General features: G+C 43.6%; 1 protein-coding gene and 2 long non-coding RNA genes across 5 annotated transcripts; 2 read left to right on the plus strand and 1 right to left on the minus strand.

Moving 5' to 3' along the window:
* The first annotated feature begins 2,595 nt into the window (after positions 1 to 2,595).
* On the plus strand, positions 2,596 to 3,793 carry LOC125721638 (uncharacterized). 2 transcript variants are annotated; one of them, XR_007385872.1, is made up of 3 exons: positions 2,596 to 3,248; positions 3,323 to 3,529; positions 3,668 to 3,793. It is a non-coding gene; the product is annotated as an uncharacterized LOC125721638 (long non-coding RNA). The 2 variants fall into 2 exon arrangements; XR_007385871.1 differs by lacking the exon at positions 3,323 to 3,529 and having other exon boundaries at positions 2,596 to 2,981; positions 3,058 to 3,248; positions 3,668 to 3,782.
* Positions 3,531 to 4,164, minus strand: LOC125721626 (uncharacterized). The gene is made up of 2 exons (XR_007385859.1): positions 3,858 to 4,164; positions 3,531 to 3,753 (listed from the first exon to the last, which is right to left on the minus strand). It is a non-coding gene; the product is annotated as an uncharacterized LOC125721626 (long non-coding RNA).
* A 6,983-nt stretch (positions 4,165 to 11,147) lies between these two features.
* On the plus strand, positions 11,148 to 14,391 carry LOC125721603 (uncharacterized). 2 transcript variants are annotated; one of them, XM_048997578.1, is made up of 3 exons: positions 11,148 to 11,531; positions 12,810 to 14,084; positions 14,202 to 14,391. In XM_048997578.1, exons 1-2 carry the CDS (start codon positions 11,420 to 11,422, stop codon positions 13,553 to 13,555), a joined length of 858 nt encoding a protein of 285 aa, XP_048853535.1. In that variant the 5' UTR covers positions 11,148 to 11,419; the 3' UTR covers positions 13,556 to 14,084; positions 14,202 to 14,391. The 2 variants fall into 2 exon arrangements, with proteins under 2 accessions (XP_048853535.1, XP_048853536.1); XM_048997579.1 differs by having other exon boundaries at positions 14,213 to 14,391.
* The last annotated feature ends 4,010 nt before the right edge of the window (positions 14,392 to 18,401 follow it).

Here is an 18,401-nt window from a genome sequence, read left to right on the forward strand (position 1 = left end):
CCCTTGGGGAGGTGGGCTTCGGCTGGGCTTAAGATACGGTTTCATTAATGAGACTCACATGGTCAGAAGGATTGAGGTAAACGAGTCTCACTGGCTGTTTCTGAAGGTGGGACCCCCCCCCCCAATAAAAATCTCACATCTTCCCATTAAAATAATAATTGTAACTCTCCACTATGATTATTCATGTTACAAGGTCCAACTGACAGCACTACTTTGAGGAGAGTTCTTCATTTTCTACCTGTGTGTTGGTAGAATAGTGATTCAGAACTTGGGCCTGTGATCTGAAGCAGGCGGGTGTTTGCCGTTGTACCTTTGAGGGAGGTTCCTCACTGAATTAATCTTGTTTGTATAACCCTTCAGCAGCGAGAGTAGTAACTATTGTAGTAAGATGGAGCTGGAGGGTGCGATCTCTTCAGGTATCGTGATTTTGTTAAATTGATTGATTAATTGTTGTGGCCAGCGTACGTATATAAGATCCAGTTGTAGTTGTCTGTTGGACCACCCTGTAACCAGTGACGCGACTCTCCATGTGCCAGTATCTCCTTTTTCAAAGTTGTGGGTATCTCCATCGCTGCAGTTTGCGAGGGCTTGGTAATCTAGCCACTTGCAGTTGTTTCCCGTTTTAAGGTTCCCTTTTAATACCGCTTGTGATCAGTCAGTGGATGACGATTTGGTGGAGTGTCCCGGACCGGCGTGAGCCAGGCAGCCGGCGGGATACTGAGCCACTGCAATTGCTGCTGTTTTGTCCTGCTGTGTTTTCTGCTTTTGTTTCGTTTATTTTGTTTTCGGGTTTCCTGTTTAATTAGTATTAAGTATTTATGTGTTTTGTTTAGTTTGTTGTACGTAAACCGTGGGGCGCCGTTGGGGAGGCTTGGTGTTGGGTGGTGAGGATCTGGTTTGGGGGGGGGGGGGTAGGTCGTGGCGATATAGCGCTGCGTGGTCGCTCTGCCTTCTTAGCCCACCCCCCTGGTGTGTGTATCTACGCCATGTGATGTGGTGACCCTGTGGAGTACCTTCTGACAGTGTGTCCCCCCACCCCAAGGTAATAGCTGCTGGGTTTGGGTTTCTTTGTGTGATTGGAGTGTTATTCTAACATGATTTGATTTGTACCATTTGTGGGTAGTAATTTGTTTGCTGTTTGGTTTTTCCTTTGGAGTGTTAACTGGAAGCAGAATAATAAAGGCAGTGTTCATGGTCTTCACGTCCCCCAGGCGGTGATTACGAATCTGTGTCCTTTTATATCGGAGTGGGTTGCAAACTCCTGTACTTAATTCTCTGGGTGAATTTCCCAGAGTGGCGTAGTCGGGTCTCCATTTCTGTGTCCCTCTCTGCTTCCTCCCTAACCGCTACAGATTTGACGCAGTCGGCAGGATTTCACCAGTATATGGTGGAGATGTGACTCCCTGATCGCTCCCTGGGAAGGTTAGGTGAGATTTTTTTGTTTTTTTATTTTTTGGTGTTTAATGTGTATTAGTGGAAAGGCAAAGTAAAACAGCAGCATTTGTTTCTCAGGAGTCGGTACTATTTTGAGTAAATTTTGTTTGCTGGGCTTTGTGTATCCTGTCTAGTTTTATCCTCTGTTATCATTATGGACAATAATGTTGTCACAAAGCTAAACATTGGGTGATCATCTAAGACAGAATTCCATGGCACAACATAGGCCTTCATTGTGGATCGTAGCCTGAGGTAGAAGAAAAATGAGAAGCCAGGCAGACTGTATTCTTTTTGAATGTCCTGGAATGTGCGCACAACATTCGCATCAAACGTATTAGAAAATGTGAAAACCCCCTTGGATGACCAGGGGGGACAAACAAAAGCTTTATAGTCTGACAGAAAGTGGAAATTGTTCCATAAAGGAGATTGTTGACCTATTACTTTTTCGGCGTTGTACCATGCAGCTAAGGTGGATGAAAAGATACAACCAAGTTTGTGTCGTGATTTACGAAGACCTACCCCTGGGAAAGGTAAGTCCTGGGGTCTCATTTATCAAGCGTGCGTACGCACGGTTTTATGTGTAAATCATGCGTACGCACAATTCTACTAATAGAATGCGATTCATTAATTTGTACGTGTGCGTGAAAATGTGCGCACATTTAGAAGAACTCCTGACTGTGCGTAAGCAGAATCCCCTAGTGGTAGAGAACTGTAATCACATATACACCCAGTGCCCTTATACTTCTCCAATTAAATGTCAGTGTTGACAAATTGATTACTTGAATACTTGAGTACAACAGGTGATTCTGAGTTATCTGGAACAGTCAAGAATATAAAATAGCCTACACAATTGAAGAACTGTTTTTGGAAATGCATTGACTACAATGGCAGACCTTGCGCTTCTTGAAGATTTGCAACAAGCACTTTTGCGCAGAGATCGCGTTTTCAGGGACCGCACAGACTTACTCGCTGAGAGTGATGAGTGGCTCATTAGTCGTTTTCGTTTGCCAAGGGCAATTTTGCTTGCTTTGTGTCAGCAGTTCTCGCAACTTTTGGAGAGGTCGACAAAGCGCACCAGTGCAGTCCCCGTGCACACTCAGGTTCTTTCTACTATTGGCTTTTTAGCCACAGGCACATTGAAATTGGTGACAGGTCTGGTATTTCTCAACCCACCGTGAGCCGAATTATGCCACACGTTTTACATGCAATTATATCACTTACATCACAGTACATTACGTTTCCAAATACCGCAGCGGAAAGGACAAAAATTATGACCGATTTCTACAACATCGCAGGATTTCCAAGTGTAATAGGGGCAGTTGACTGCACACATGTTGCCCTGAAAGCTCCTACTGCTGATGAATTTGCATTTGTAAATAGAAAAGGTTATCACTCCATTAACGTGCAGGTAATCTGTGATGCACACTTGATCCTGCTAAATGTCGTTGCGAACAGGCCGGGAGGGACACACGATTCCTTCATTGTGCAGAACAGCATCGTGGGACTTCGTCTTCAGCAAAGCGCTGCTGGAGAAGGCTGGCTTATTGGTAAGTGTGTAACGATTAGATTACTTCGCAACACCATCCAGTGTACTGTATTTTATGTTAATCTACATCATTGCAGGGGATCGAGGATATGCCCTTAAATCCTGGCTGATGACCCCAGTGGCAAACCCTGTATCCCAAAAGGAGCTGAATTACAACCGAGCACATGAGCGCACAAGAAGCACAGTAGAACGTGCAATAGGCTTGCTGAAGGCTCGATGGCTGTGTCTGTCAGGCAGAGGAGGCATATTGCAATACAAACCCGACAAGGTTTTAAATTTTTAAATATTTAAATTAAGTTTTAATTGTATTTTATAACTACAATATTTATCAATTTGCTTTAGGTGTGCTATATCGTTAAAGCATGCAGTGTGCTGCACAATATTGCCATTAAAAACGGTATACCACTGGATGAGATGCCAATACAAGAAGATCGCCACATGGCAGAAGGTTTTGACCCCATGCCAAATGCTGTGGCCGTGCAACTAAGAGCAGGGATAATCGAACGGTTCTAAATCTGTTTCACAATAAGGAGTAATTGTGAGAAAATGGTGAGATCAATTGGAGCTTTTATTGAACTTGCATGATGCATTTAGTGCATCACAAATGTTCCTCAAGTTCACATTGATTTGGTGCAGTTCTTCTTTTATGCTTGCAATGCCTCTCACTAATTCCTCCTGTGTTTTCAGAACCGCATCAGTCAGGACTCGTGCCTCGAGACGCATCGGACGTGCTGAAGTGGCAGGCGGAGCAGGACCTGGCAAAACTGGCAGATCTATAAAATAAATGTTACATGAACAATCCAAATCATTTGCATTGTGAGTGTTATTTATCTATGAATAATATATCAAAACACAAAACATTTGAAAACCTTCTAACCATTTTCGGATGGCTCGGCGTCTCCTGCAGTTGATGGAATTGCACTTTCAGTGTCACCATCGGGGATTACTCCGCTCACTGACGTTTCACCAATAATTGACGCTATCTTGTCATCCAATGGTGACACTGAAATAAGACTCTGGCCTCCTCCCGTGGCACCGAGGTCTCTTTTGTGGGCTGCAATTCTTTTTTTAGAGGACACTTTCAAATCAAACCACTTTTTCTTCACTTCTGCAGTAGCTCTACATACAGGTGAGACGGCATTTATCGCATTAGTAACCTGTCCCCACCCCAAGTCTTTTTTTTTCTTTGATTGTTTTTTTTCTTTCCTCTCTTCACGGGATCCATGATAACGGTTCTATAGTGCCCTGGCGGCATTGGGTTTTTATAAGGAAGGTTGTTTGCCAAATAAGGTTATTTGAGGGCGTGTCTGTATGCAAATTTAAATTACTATGCACACGCAAACAATTTAGAAGGAGTGCGATTCATCATCAGTCATTTCGTACAGCTGTGCGTACTCACGTTTGATAACTCCCAACTTTCTTGTGCTTACGGCTGTTGGTATACGCACTAGTTTAGAGCTTGTTTTACGCACGCTTGATAAATGAGACCCCTGGAGTCTGTGGGGATGCACTATAGCCGATTCAATACCTCTCCACGACACTACACTGCCTGCGTCTGTCCAAGTGCGCATAGCCCTAATTTGAAATGCTAGAGCTTAAAATCAGGGAGGGCGAGGCCACCGTCTGATTTGGTGCGCTGTAAAACTGAGAAGCGTTTCCTGGGTTGTCTGCCGTTCCAAATTAATTTGGATACAATGAAATTCAAATCTTCAAAATAATTTGGAGGTGGTACACATAGAATCATAAAAGACCAAAAGATAAGTGAGTAAAATATTCATTTTGATTGAACGGCATCTTCAGCTAGAGAAAGACGTGGAGACAAAAGGCTGGAGGAGATAAAGACAGTGCAGAAAGAAGACGACGTATGCAGACAAGTGACAAACCACTGTTTCACAGAATGGCCAGAGAGATGTAAGTTAGATCCAGACATTAAACCATACTGGCAGCACAGAATGGATTTTCACCTTGCTCACGACCTTCTCATGAAGGGAGAAGGACTTGTGATACCTCCCCCCTTGAGTCAGACACATGTGTGTGGAGTTTGCATGTTCTCCCCATGTCATTGTGGGGTTTTCTCCGGGTACTCCGGTTTCCCCCCACAGTCCAAAAACATGCTGAAGCTAATTGGAGTTACTAAATTGCCCATAGGTGTGCATGTGTGAGTGAATGGTGTGTGAGTGTGCCCTGTGATGGGCTGGCCCCCCATCCTGGGTTGTTCCCTGCCTCGTGCCCATTGCCTCCGGGAAAGGACCCCCCGCAACCCAGTAGGATAAGCGATTTGGAAAATGGATGGATGGATGGATATATATGATATTTGATGTATACACAGGCCTATAGAGGACTCGGACGTCAGCCCCTCACACGGGCCTATAGTGGACTCGGACGTCAGCCCCTCACACAGGCCTGTAGAAGACTCGGACGTCAGGACTAGCCCCTATAGAGGACTCGGAGGTCAGCCCCTCGCACAGGCTTATAGAGGACTCAGACGCCCCTCGCACAGGCCAATAGAGGACTCGGACGTCAGCCCCTCGCACAGGCCTATAGAGGACTCGGACGTCAGCCCCTCACACAGGCCTATAGAGGACTCAGACGCCCCTCACACAGGCCTATAGAGGACTCGGACGTCAGCCCCTCGCACAGGCCTATAGTGGACTCGGACGTCAGCCCCTCGCACAGGCCTATAGAGGACTCAGACGCCCCTCACACAGGCCTATAGAGGACTCGGACGTCAGCCCCTCGCACAGGCCTATAGAGGACTCGGACGTCAGCCCCTCGCACAGGCCTATAGAGGACTCGGACGTCAGCCCCTCACACAGGCCTATAGTGGTCTCAGACGCCCCTCGCACAGGCCTATAGAGGACTCGGACGCCGGCCCCTCGCACAGGCCAATAGAGGACTCGGACGTCTGCCCCTCGCACAGGCCTATAGAGGACTCGGACGTCGGCCCCTCACACAGGCCTATAGAGGACTCAGACGTCGGACCCCCACACAGGCTTATAGAGGACTCAGACGTCAGCCTCTCACACAGACCTATAGAGGAATCACTGAAAGTATCCTTACCAGTGGCAGTGAGAGGAAATCTCTTCAAGGAGTTGTTGTAAAAACTGCATAAAGGATCATTGGCTCTGACCTCCCCTCTTTGGACACATTAAATACACAATGCTGTCGGAGGAAAACTCAGAACATACTCAGTGATCAACATCACCCAGCATTATGCCTGTTTAGGAGGAAGAACTTTATGATACAACCTAAGACACCGCAGGCCAGAGAGCATGACCGCCTACAAAACACGATTCTACAACAGCTTTATCCCAGCCACAGTTAGACTGATGGCTAAGCACATTAAAGTGGGTATGAAATACAGCCCCCCCCCCCCCCCCCCGTGGACATTACCTGGACAGTTACCACTCCAAAGAGGCAATCAGACACATCGGAGCACTACAGCCTCACTTTCATTCTTTCCCTTAGGTAGTCAAATAACTCTTTCAGTGCAATAGTCTAACAAACATGTGCAATATTCCACTTTTCTGTACATTATACTGTCTTGATATTATTTCTGTGAAATAATTCACTCACACACCCAGGCCATGCACTCTGTATCCTGTATCTGCATCTGTACACAGTGTGTAACCACTTACTGTATTACGTTCTGGAATTAGTGTGTTGGCTGCTTTTATTATTTACATTTTTTATATTATGTTATTTAATGTTTTAAAAAACTGTCTCTTCTCCTCTGTCTCTCTATTTTTTAAAAATGACTCTGGGAGATACGCACAAGAATTCCAATGTACTTTTACTGACCTGTTCCTGTGCAAATGGCAATAAAGATATCTACTACTACTCTACCAATGATATACCAGGCCCTTCAGGTCTGGGTGTGCAGCAGGACCACAAGACAGGAGAGTTCAGGACAACTGACTTCACTGACTCGACCTGGTCCACTGATGCTGAATAACCTCTCAGGTGACAATGAGCGAAAGCGGAGAGATGAAGGTGGGAGCTATGGAAGTGAGAAGAGTGAGCAAACTGTAGGATATACCCAAGATGACGTAAACCAGGATGGGTTACCAAAACATAATAGTGGAAATTGGTGGTATAAAGGGGCTGATACACCGCTGCTTCATTAGGGAGGAGGATTGTGTGGTGTGTGCGAGTGCAGAGCCTCCAGCTCAGGGAGTCCCGTTCCCGTACACTAATAACCAGTGTGGAGACTGGGGAATGGAGAGAGTTAGAAGAGTCTGGAAGGGTCTGTGTCAGGATGGTTTGATTCCCCTGATAAAGTATGCAAACTTAAATCTAGTCCGAAAGTGCGCATGCAGTACTGTCATTATTGGTGCCTGATATACCAGGGAAATATTAAATATGCTTATAGGGTGGACAGTTTAGGCCTTGGGAAGGTGGACAGCGATATATTATGGGGCAGAAATTGAGTTTTTTTCAAGGGACTTCCTTGTGAGTGTTTTAAGAATAATGGGACAGAGGAGGTAGGCATCTCCGGGGGAAACTGTCGAACTGTTTGGGATGTGAAAGGCGACCAAGTGCAGAATGGAGAAGTATCGAGCATTCCGCTGGATGCATTAGAGAACCAGAGCGTACCTCTGGCAGATACGTGGTGGCTGTGTGGTCAGGAGGGAGGATTGAGGCCTCCTCTCCCCAATAATTATGGAGGCCTCTGCACTAGGGGGATGTTAGCTAGCCAGGTGGATATTTACTCTGACAAACAGCCCTCTAGGTCCCACAGGTTTGTTACGAGCTGCGAAGATGATCCCAGTGTGTATATAGATGCCATATGCCAGCCGAGGGGCATTCCAGAGAAATATAAGGTGAGAAGTGAGATAGCTGCAGGGTTTGAATCATTATTAATTTGGCCTACTGTTAACAAAAATGTGGAATGGATACATTATTTGTACTATAATCAGCAGAGGTTTACCAACTATACTCAGGAGGCACTCGCATCTCTGGGGGAGCAGCTTCAGGCCACCAGTCTGATGGCATGACAGAACAGGGTGGCCCTGGATTGGCTCCTGGCAGAGAAAGGGGGAGTGTGTGTGCTGTTCGGGGATCAGTGCTGTACATTTATTCCCAATAATACAGCCCTGGATGTTTCATTTACTGAGGGTATGAGAAAGTTGCAGGGGTTACAGGATGAGATGGCGAGAAATTCGGGACAACATGACGGGTTGTTTGACTGGTGCTATAATATGTGGGTAGTTGGCAGTAAGCCCTTATGAAAGCACTCTGTGTGCGTGCTGTGTTCATTCTTGCTTTGCTACTAATCTTTTGTTGTGTAGTTCCTCTTGTTCGCTCCCTAGTGGGAAGAGCGCTGTCTCAGCAGGCGACTATAGCTGCAATGTTTAGAGTGGTGGGAGGACCGTTTGGAGCGGCAACCTCCTGGACCAACACGGAAACGGATGGCGACATAGACACCTTGGATGCGCTCCTGCCCATAGCTGAAGTTCGGCCGTACCGCCTGTGAATACTCCATGTTGGAAACGCTGCAGCCTGCCTGCCGCCCACGACACCTGGGACTTTCCTGCTCATGACAGAGTGCCTGTTATAGTAATCTACAGTGTTATCAGTTAACCTTTCAGTTATCTTTGCATTAGCCGTATATGTTTATGTAATGAGCTTGTGGTAGGTGATGTACTCCTGGTAGATTATGTATTCCTGATAATATATGCAATGTATCCTGGGGAGTTCATTGCTGTTGGTTGATTCTGAGTGTTGATAGTTTGTGAGCCATGTCAGCCATGGACCCCGAAAGGGGGGGCGCGCCTGTGGCGGGCTGGGAGTGGAATTTCCCTAGATCTTAGGGTTTTAGCCCTCCCTCCTAGGCTGGATGGACAGAATTGTGTGTGGGACTCTTTAGAATCCCAAAGGGGGGAAATATATGGGATATTATTTAGCACTATACAATGTAGAATATAATCATTACGGTATTATTAAAAAGCATGCCAAATTCCCGTGATGTAATCATTACAATGTAATCATTATAATGTAATCAACACAATGTAATTAATTGAGTATGTATTTGCACCTTGTATTAGCCTCAAACTTTCTGTTAGCTACTTTATGTTAGCCCTGAATGCATGAATATCCACCTTTATTAGTGTTATGCCTTATCATTATGTTGAAGGACAAATATATTATCAACCCTCTAATTAGACAATGTGCAACAGGTTGAAGCTGCCAAGGTTTGCTACTGAAGGAAGGTATTCGCCCGAGTTCCCCAAAAGTTCACGGCTGAGCATTTTTAAAAAACCAAGTGGAGATGGTCGCACCACCATTATGTTCGGCTGAGGGACCAAACAGTAAAAGAAATGATGGACAAACTTATCACCTAGGGGTGTGGATTGATGTAAAAAACAATGATTGTGAATGGTTGAAGGAATGATGATGCTTAAGTGACGAGATATTGTTAAATGATAAGAACTTGTATAAAAATAGGTATAAAACAGTACTGGACACACTTTAAGTGTCCGGCCTTGGTTGTAACTTCATTGTTGCAATAAAGACTGAATTTGGATCTACACCAGCGGCTTCTGACTTCTGATTTAGCAGGGAATGAAAAACCACAAAACTAACATTTTGCCTTTTTCCCCATCTGTAACTGTTATTATGTTATTATCATTTAGAACTGAATATCCATACTCCCTTTTAATCTCATGCATCTTTTTTATCATTCCCCAGACTTTACTAATGTCAGTTTCCCGTCCTACTGAATTATAGAAGGACCTCCAAAACTCCCTCTTTGCTCATTTAACTACCCTCCTTACGTTAGCCTGCAACTTTTTGTACTCAATCAAATTCTGAAAGTTGTGAGTACTTGTTAACATTGTAAAAGCTTTGTTCCGAGACTTAACTGCAGGATCACATTCCTTTGTTTACTATGAGATCTTTGGTTAGTCTGCTTTGCTGCCTCTAGAATTACTGCATCATGGTTAGATTTCTTTTGTCCGACATAAAGCCGGCCCTGCAAAACGTCACCTAACGTCACCAAGTCACATGGTACAAAAACCTACAAGACGATTGTGACAGATCGTGCAGCACGTGCAGAGAGCAAGTAAGATCGTGCAGCACCTTTCAGCCGGCGTAACTGTAAATGTCGCTACTATGTGCCCCTGGCTTATTTTGTAAATGTCTCGTAAATGTTCTTGTTTGTTTTGTTAATCTTAATGGTCACTGGTCAGCTATTACTTCTGTTGTAATTTAAAGCTTCAATAACAAAAATAATAAAAAAAACCTCTCAGCCAGCTGCACAAACTGGAACTGCCTCAGTGACACAACTTTGCCCTTATTGGCTGAACAATTTTAGCATGACGTTTGTATCTCTGGAAGTTCCGATGCGTTATCTGCTATTTCTCCCGAAAAGCCTGTAAAGAAGTAAAGTTTCAATAAATGCTCTAATAGTACACATAAGTTAATCGTTTATTTATTGTTAGTTACTGTAATGTTGCGCTGCTTTATGTGTTTAATCGTCTAGTCTGTGAAGAAGGCATTCAAGTAAGAATTGCATTGTATTCTGTGCATGACAATAAAAACTTTGAATCCTTGAAATAAATGTATTTGATCTTTTTCCTGGCAGCTATCTTTTCACTGCTAGCAGTTTGGATCAGGAGTTGGTTATTGTAGAAGAAGTAATGTGCATGCAGGTGATATTTGTATAGATGTATCTACACCCTTCTGGCAGTGCGGCCATCTCAGTCAGGTCTCGCACTACGAGGAGTAGAAGTTGTCTAGTTTGGCTGCTGTCAGTTTATATTACAAGTTTATATTACAGTTTATATTATTATATTACACTCCTGCAGCCGCCGGCAGATGGCGCTCCCCCTCACGTCAGCTGCAGTCAGACCTAAGTGAAGTCGAACGCACCCAATGGCTCCTCCCCATTCCCAATTATCAAAAAACCCACTAATTGAATGGGTCGCGTAATTATCGCTATGAATTCTGGGAGTCTGTGCAACTTCAAGACCGCAGCTCTCGTGTTACTTATAACAAGGAAGGAATATTATTCTATATTTTTAATGGCGACCGAATGATTGATTGATATAATGTAGCGTTTCATTCTATATCCTGTTTTGATAAGATATCGACATTTCGTAAACATTCGATATACAGTTAAACCATAATTGGTCCGTCTTGTTTCTTTGTCACCCAGAAACTTCACAACTGTGTTGTGGGCGGATTTTCAGCGCTTATATGTTTTTAAACTTGTCTTAAAATTTTGTGGTACTTCTACGTTTCTGCGCTTTTGTAAATGTAGATCGTATGTTTTGTCATTTGATTAAAGCGTTTGAAGACTTTGCAGCGCTCTGACACCAATCGGCCACCGTAGCTTAGCAACCGAATCATAACAATTCTTTTCCGTTTAGAGTTTTCATTTGAACATTTAAAGCAGCTCAGACTTGCAGTTTATCAGCAAGAGAGAAGACGCGAAAGATGTCCATCGTGAAAACCACCGTGAATCTCCAGAGGATTGACTGGCTGCTGCCGAAAGGTGCAGTCAGTGTGCGGATCGCCCCGGAATACATCCCCGGTCCAGTTGGCCGAGGTAAGGATGGCAAAATGATGCCCAGACTAACTCAGCACTTAAAGAGTTAAAGTCAGAATATGCTTGACTAGTCTTCTTGAATCTTCTGTTCTATTATCTTGTTTTAGAAGTACATGTCTAAATAATAAAGTAGTTCACCTTTAGCTTTAATATATGGGAGTCTTTTTGCATGTCTACTGCATTATATAATGAAATCAGTAAAATCTGTGGCTGTGCTGTGTTTAAACATCAGAGAAAATCATCATGAAGTGGTAAAGTAACAGCTGAATATGTCCTAATATACGGTGTTTCCCCGAAAATAAGACAGGGTCTTATATTAATTTTTGCTCCAAATGACGCGTTACGGCTTATATTAAGGTAGTATTTTCCCAAGTATAACATGCTACAGTATATTTACCGGTATTCATGAAAAAAATCCACATTTATTCAAACACAGACATCATGTCATCTTCTAACAGTATCTTTCCATGTAAACAATTTGACGGTGAATTTATTCATGAACAAAATTCTGCTGTATACTGCATATGTTTATTCAAATATAGTCGTAATGTCATGTTCTTCTGGAACATCATCGTAAATCTCCAAGTTCCAAATTCCGTCCTGAATATCTCGCAACTCAATTTCCTGTAGAACCAGTGTCCCCAATCTCTCATGTTTAGCAATAACTCTGTCCTTAAATGAGCGCCTCTTGTCCATGTAGCCTTCTCGTAGTATAACCGCATCTCATTCTAGTTACCGTACAATCCATGGGACAATAACTAGGGCTTATATTACGGGCTTCTTGAAAAATCATGTTAGGGCTTATTTGCGGGGAAACGCGGTAGTAATCAGAAAAAGCATAAATCTTAGTTTGGTACCTTGAGAGTGAATAAATAATGCAACTTATGGAAAGTGTAAGATATGTAAAGGATTTGACTTAATAGTCAATTGTTGATGCCAGCATTTGGATTGAGTGGGCTGCTATATTTGATGCACATGAACCTTTCCAGTGTTGTTTTTCGCTGTTGTTCTGCGTATCAGGGAATCTGTGCACAAACTGGCTTGTTTTTATAGGTCAGGTTCCCCTGCTGAAACGCAGACGGCCCAAGTCAAGACCAGCGCATAAGTTTCCCAAGCGTGTGTTTCCTGTATCCAATAAAGACGGCAGAATTTTTCTTAGTGTGCAATACCGACTGCCAAGTGTGATATCTGTGATGGTTGTGATGTAGTGTTGTTGTACAGTGACATAATGTTTCATTTAAATTAAATATGCTGTCCCCTGTCTTTATAATCCCAAAGGACAAACCAGTTCCAGTGATGCTGGCCGTCGGAAGAAGTGCCGCACCAGGCCGCCGGCAGCCAGCTCCCTGACCACGTCTGCCTCTCCTGGATCTGCTGCCATCCCGGTGGCAACCAGCAGGGGTCAGCAGGGCACAGGCCGCCGTAGAAATACGGCGGGAGGCCGGTCAGGGCGAAGAAGGAGGTATGACCAACAGAAGGGGTTAGAGCCTAAGCCCAGCTCACCAACCTTCTCCTCCTCTTCATTTTTATTTCCGTCTTCAGCCCCCTCCCCTTTTGTTTCATCCCCATTTCTTTTTATGGGCTCCTCTGTTTTATTGCCACACTTAGTCACACCTGTAAGCCCAGCTCCACATCCATATTCAGCTCCAGGCCTGGTTCATCTGACCCCTCTGCTTCAGGCTCCAGCACAGGCTGTAGCCGCCTCATCTAACCTGGAAAAATTCTATTGGTTGTATAACTATTATGTAACCAAGTACTCTAAAATGACCTATGACGCCAAGTGCTTTACTGAGTACTGGTGTCAGGAGTTTTGGAACAGACATTTAAATGAAATTAACTTAGCGAAACAGGGGAAGAATGAGGATAATGAGGGTACTCATTCATCCAAGAGGCGTAGGATTGATGAAGATGAGTTCATCTTTCCTATTGATGCACTGGAGCAGCTAAGTACTATGCCCAGGGCTCAGGAGATGGGTGTGGAGATGGGCTATCAGTCAGATGCACATAGCTACATTTCTCTGTAGATTCAGCACATAATTACACGAGAATTGTCATACATACTTAGGATAAGATAAAATTAGGATATGTCACCATGTAGTTCTATAGCATAAGGTACTATAGGATAAGATTAAGATAGGATAAGGTTAAGATAGGACAAGTTAAGATAGTCTTAACTTGTATGCCATTTTATGTTTTACAAAGACATGATAAATTACCATAAGTTTAGGATAAGATTATATAAGATAACATAGTATAAGAATAAGATAGGATTGCATAGCATAAGATAAGAAAGATAGGATAAGATAGGATAGGTTACGGTAAGCTTAAGATTGTATAACATAGGATTAGATTAATTATAAATAAAGCAGTCCTCCTTAGAGGGGGGGTGGTGGAGGGAATATTTAAGAAATAAAAATAGGATCAGTTAACATAAGGTAAAGATAAGATTGTACAACATAGGATTAGATTAATTATAAATAAAGCAGTCCTCCTTAGAGGGGGGGGTGGTGGAGGGAATATTTAAGAAATAAAAATAGGATTAATTAAGATAAGGTTAAGATAAGATTGTATAACATGGGATTAGATTAATTGTAAATAAAGCAGTCCTCCTTAGAGGGGGGGTGGTGGAGGGAATATTTAAGAAATAAAAATAGGATTAGTTAACATAAGGTTAAGATAAGATTGTATAACATAGGATTAGATTAATTATAAATAAAGCAGTCCTCCTCAGAGGGGGGGTGGTGGAGGGAATATTTAAGAAATAAAAATAGGATCAGTTAACATAAGGTTAAGATAAGATTGTATAACATAGGGCTACAGTGAAGAAATCAAAAATTTCAAGGCAGCATGAAGGTAACGCACAATCAGGGATGTGCAATTTCTGAGGCATGTATTCAAAAAAAGTATTTTACTTGTGTTTTATGATTCATATTTGAGTTCATGAAATAAAATGTTTTTTTCTACAGACTTTGATCAGTGTTTTTGTATTTTGTAAAATACGAGAAATACTGTATGCATGGTAATGTCAGGTGTGCAAAATGTTTGTGCTAACAAAGGACACAGAGCCCCTAGAAGGGCACAGAGCCAGGCTGAGCACCACAGCGCTATCCAGCCCATGGCTGCCGATGGTCACATTCCACCAGAACCCCCCAACACTAACTCCCCAGGGAACTTCCAAGCAGCAGAGCAGATTCCAACAACCGAGGATCAAAGGAAAAGAAAAGATACTGGCAGGAAGAAGATGATCTTGTGGCCAAAGGTTAAAAATGTAGAAGTTTGGAGAACAAATGTGTTACAAATGAAATATTATTTGAAATGTGCTACAGCTTAATCATTCTATCATACATCCATCCATCCATTTTCCAAACCGCTAATCCTACTGGGTCGCGGGGGGTCCGGAGCCTATCCCGGAAGCAATGGGCACAAGGCAGGGAGCAACCCAGGATGGGGGGCCAGCCCATCGCAGGGCACACTCATACACCATTCACACCTACAGGCAATTTTTTAGCAACTCCAATTAGCCTCAGCATGTTTTTGGACTGTGGGGGGAAACCGGCGTACCCGGAGGAAACCCCACGACGACATGGGGAGAACATGCAAACTCCACACACATGTAACCCAGGCAGAGACTCGAACCTGGGTCCCAGAGGTGTGAGGCAACAGTGCTAACCATTGCACCACCATGCCGGCCCAAAAATTTAAACAAATTCATTTTAAAAAACTTTAATCTCAGAGCCAATTGCCATTTGCCCACAAATATTTCAATTATTATTGCTTATGATTATAAATGCCGAATACATTCCTGGAGCCTTCGATTTAGCATACACAGTGCCCTCTACAGGATTCTGTTGAAACAGCATCTCTCAACCTCGTTCACAAGATTTGTGTCTTTTTCACAAAACGTTTTTCTTTGTAAATCCCAAAATCTTCCTATAATTGTATGTATGAATGCTTCTCGTCTTTTTCAGTCACACGAAGCCTTTATAAATGAGCTCCCCGATTAATCTGTTTACATGAAAACTTCTTAATTGCGTTAAGGCATGTAAACGTAGCCACCTAACGAAAGGTAACCACGTGACTTAGCAGACTGCATGTTCCTCATCTCCTCTGTATGGACCATAGAGCTGTGTGTCGGAGAGTCTGACAACACGCTACGTTTCAAGATACAGGCATTACAATTCAGTGCGCTGCTCTATTTTGCCATTCTTTTTTTAAAAAATCTTCTTTTAGAAAAACATGGCACATTATAGAGAGCACACCACCAAATGGATGAAATCTGAGTAAAAACATTTGATTTTTAACGCAATCAGAATAAAGGGGTCTGCATTTATCACTGTCCCTGTAACAATCCAGCATCGTAGCACTACAGCTATTTCGGATTCAGCCAACGAATAACGTTGCTAGTCAGCAGCCTTGTGCAAGCTACTGAAAATTACTAATTACCAATTACTGCATATAAAAGTAATTATAATAAGGGTGGGATTCGACCGGGTGTCTGCCTGGGGGGTCGCCGGCCAGGATCGCCAGCAGTTTGGACGTGTGGTTGGTCATCAATGTGCTGCATCAGCGTCTGCTCCCTCTGCCTGACCTGCCCTGTATAATTACATAATCAAGGAAAATAACAGTGGGCTAAAGGTTGCATAGTGATCACATTAACATCGCGTCGATGTTGAAATACATGGTGCAAACAAAAGTAGTGGAATTACACTGACGAGTTACTACCAACACTGCTAGGCAGCTAGGTTTGCTAATGCTAACGTTAGCAGCGCACCCATATGCTACTTCCTCTCGCAAGATAAGGCAGCGTTACTGTCACTGTGTAAATATAATGAGATCTCTTTGGAGCAAGCCTGTCGATACCATGTTAAGTGTAAAACCACAAGTAAAATACCTTGAAAAATAATAGAAATATAGATGGTGCTGAACCATGGTAAACAGTGGAGTCATAACAGAGGCTGTGCGTTGTGTTCAGTCTCCTTTCACTGTAAATCACACATGGGTTCACAATCTTTTGTGTCTGCTCTGAATCCCTCAGGGCTGGAGTGAAAACTCCATTCACACTAACATGGTGCCAAGGGGTATTGGGTAGACATGATTCTATCCTTTTTGGAAGTAATTTGTTTTACTGTTTTAAATAAGTTTAAAAAATTTTCAAAATATAAGGATAGCTCATTGTATCCAAAGGGATGTGCCAAGCTTGCAGTGTTGATGTGCTGCCACCTTCTGGAAAAATGATGAACTGATTTTCAGATTAAGAACATGTATGTTTTTCTGGTATCTGGTGAGAACCGTTCATGCTGCGAACCTATGCTTATGGGTTAGGGTTAAGCTTGGGTCTAGAGCTCAGGGTACTTCCAGGCTTGGAGGCCAAGGGTAAGGTCTCTCTTTCCCCATGTAAGCATTGAATGATGATCCAACACCAGGGCTTGGGTAAGTCACCACGAGTTGGGAGCCTCATTCCCCAGGTAAAGGATGAACGATGTCCATCCAGCCCGGGGATTCTGGTGAACCTCTCCTTACGCTGGAAGCCTCCTCCCTCAGGTAAGGGTTTAATAATCTCGCGGTACTTCCATTGAGCCTTGGGGTTCTGGAGAAAAATCCCAGGGCCATCTAACTGTAGCAGTGTGGAATTTTGCGGGTAGGACTTGTTGATTATTTCCGGTAAGTGTGTGTGGGGACCCCTAGTGTGTGGAGGCGTCATTGGCGTTTCCCGGTCCGGTAACTCCCCTTCCGCACCGCAGTGGTCTGCCGTGGTACGCTGGCATGCTGGCTGAGGTTCACACTTATTCTGTGTCTTGGTGGGAGGTTTTGCTGTTTTAATTAGCGTTAATCCTCTGCTTGATTTAAATGGCTAATGGTAATATTTTATATTGCAGTGTTTCTCTGGTGTCTGTGTTGCAGCTCCAGTGGTTGCAAGTTATTCTGGTGACTAGGCCTATAGCTACTTGTCAGTTGCTTTACTTGATGTGTTTTAATTGTAGTTACGGTTGTTGCCAGGATTACAGTTTCAGTTGCTCGTCAGCTTCAGTTTATGCCTCTTCCAGCAGACTTGTCAGACAATAATAGTTTGAACCTGCACTGTGGCTGCTGTGTTTCCTACGTCAGTTTTTCTTTTCCGTCAGTCTTGTCTTGTCCTCAGCCGGTCCGATGTCGCCCAACAACTGCTGCTTGAAGCTCCTGATCCTCGGTGGGACATCGGCGATGTGCTGGGAGCCCTGGAACGCGCTAAGGATCGTTGCACCTTTTCCTGCATTTGGAGCTGTTTCATTCCCTAGTTTTGCGACTTAACAGACTTTGGGCCGCCCTTTCTTTCTGTTTGGGACTGATACAGAGGGACAGCCTGTATTCTGCTACTCATTGTTTGCACTCTTCATAGTTTTCAACACTCAGATTCTTGGTTAGATTGGGGTATTTTCTGGGAGACTGTGAGCAGTGGCTGCCTCGATTGATCTGGCTGACTAAGATTTGATTGGTCTGGGGTGGTGGTGTTCACACTTTCACCGTGTGCAGTATTTTTGTGTGGGGATCAGTGCGGTGGGGCAGTTGTGTGTGTGTGTGTGTGTTAGTTTAGGGGACTCCATTCCCCTTTTTGATCAACTTCACCGGACACCTGTTTCTTGCTTGGGTTTTGTCAGCTAGTGGCCAAAGGCTGATTGCTGGTTAATTTTTTAAGGTCGTTGATGCTAAAGCGCTTGTCTTGTTTCTTGGTTTTATATTTTCAACAACCTGTTAATAGTACAAACACATCTCTAGCTCCATTCGGTAAATGAACTTGTGTGCTCTTAATTTAGAGTAATTTTTCCTGTGGTGAAATTCCCCAGGTGGTGTAGTCGTGTCCTTGTACTACTGACCGCTCTCTGCCACAAACAC

Source organism: Brienomyrus brachyistius, unplaced genomic scaffold, assembly GCF_023856365.1.
Source record: "Brienomyrus brachyistius isolate T26 unplaced genomic scaffold, BBRACH_0.4 scaffold34, whole genome shotgun sequence".
Classification (NCBI taxonomy): Eukaryota; Metazoa; Chordata; class Actinopteri; order Osteoglossiformes; family Mormyridae; genus Brienomyrus; species Brienomyrus brachyistius.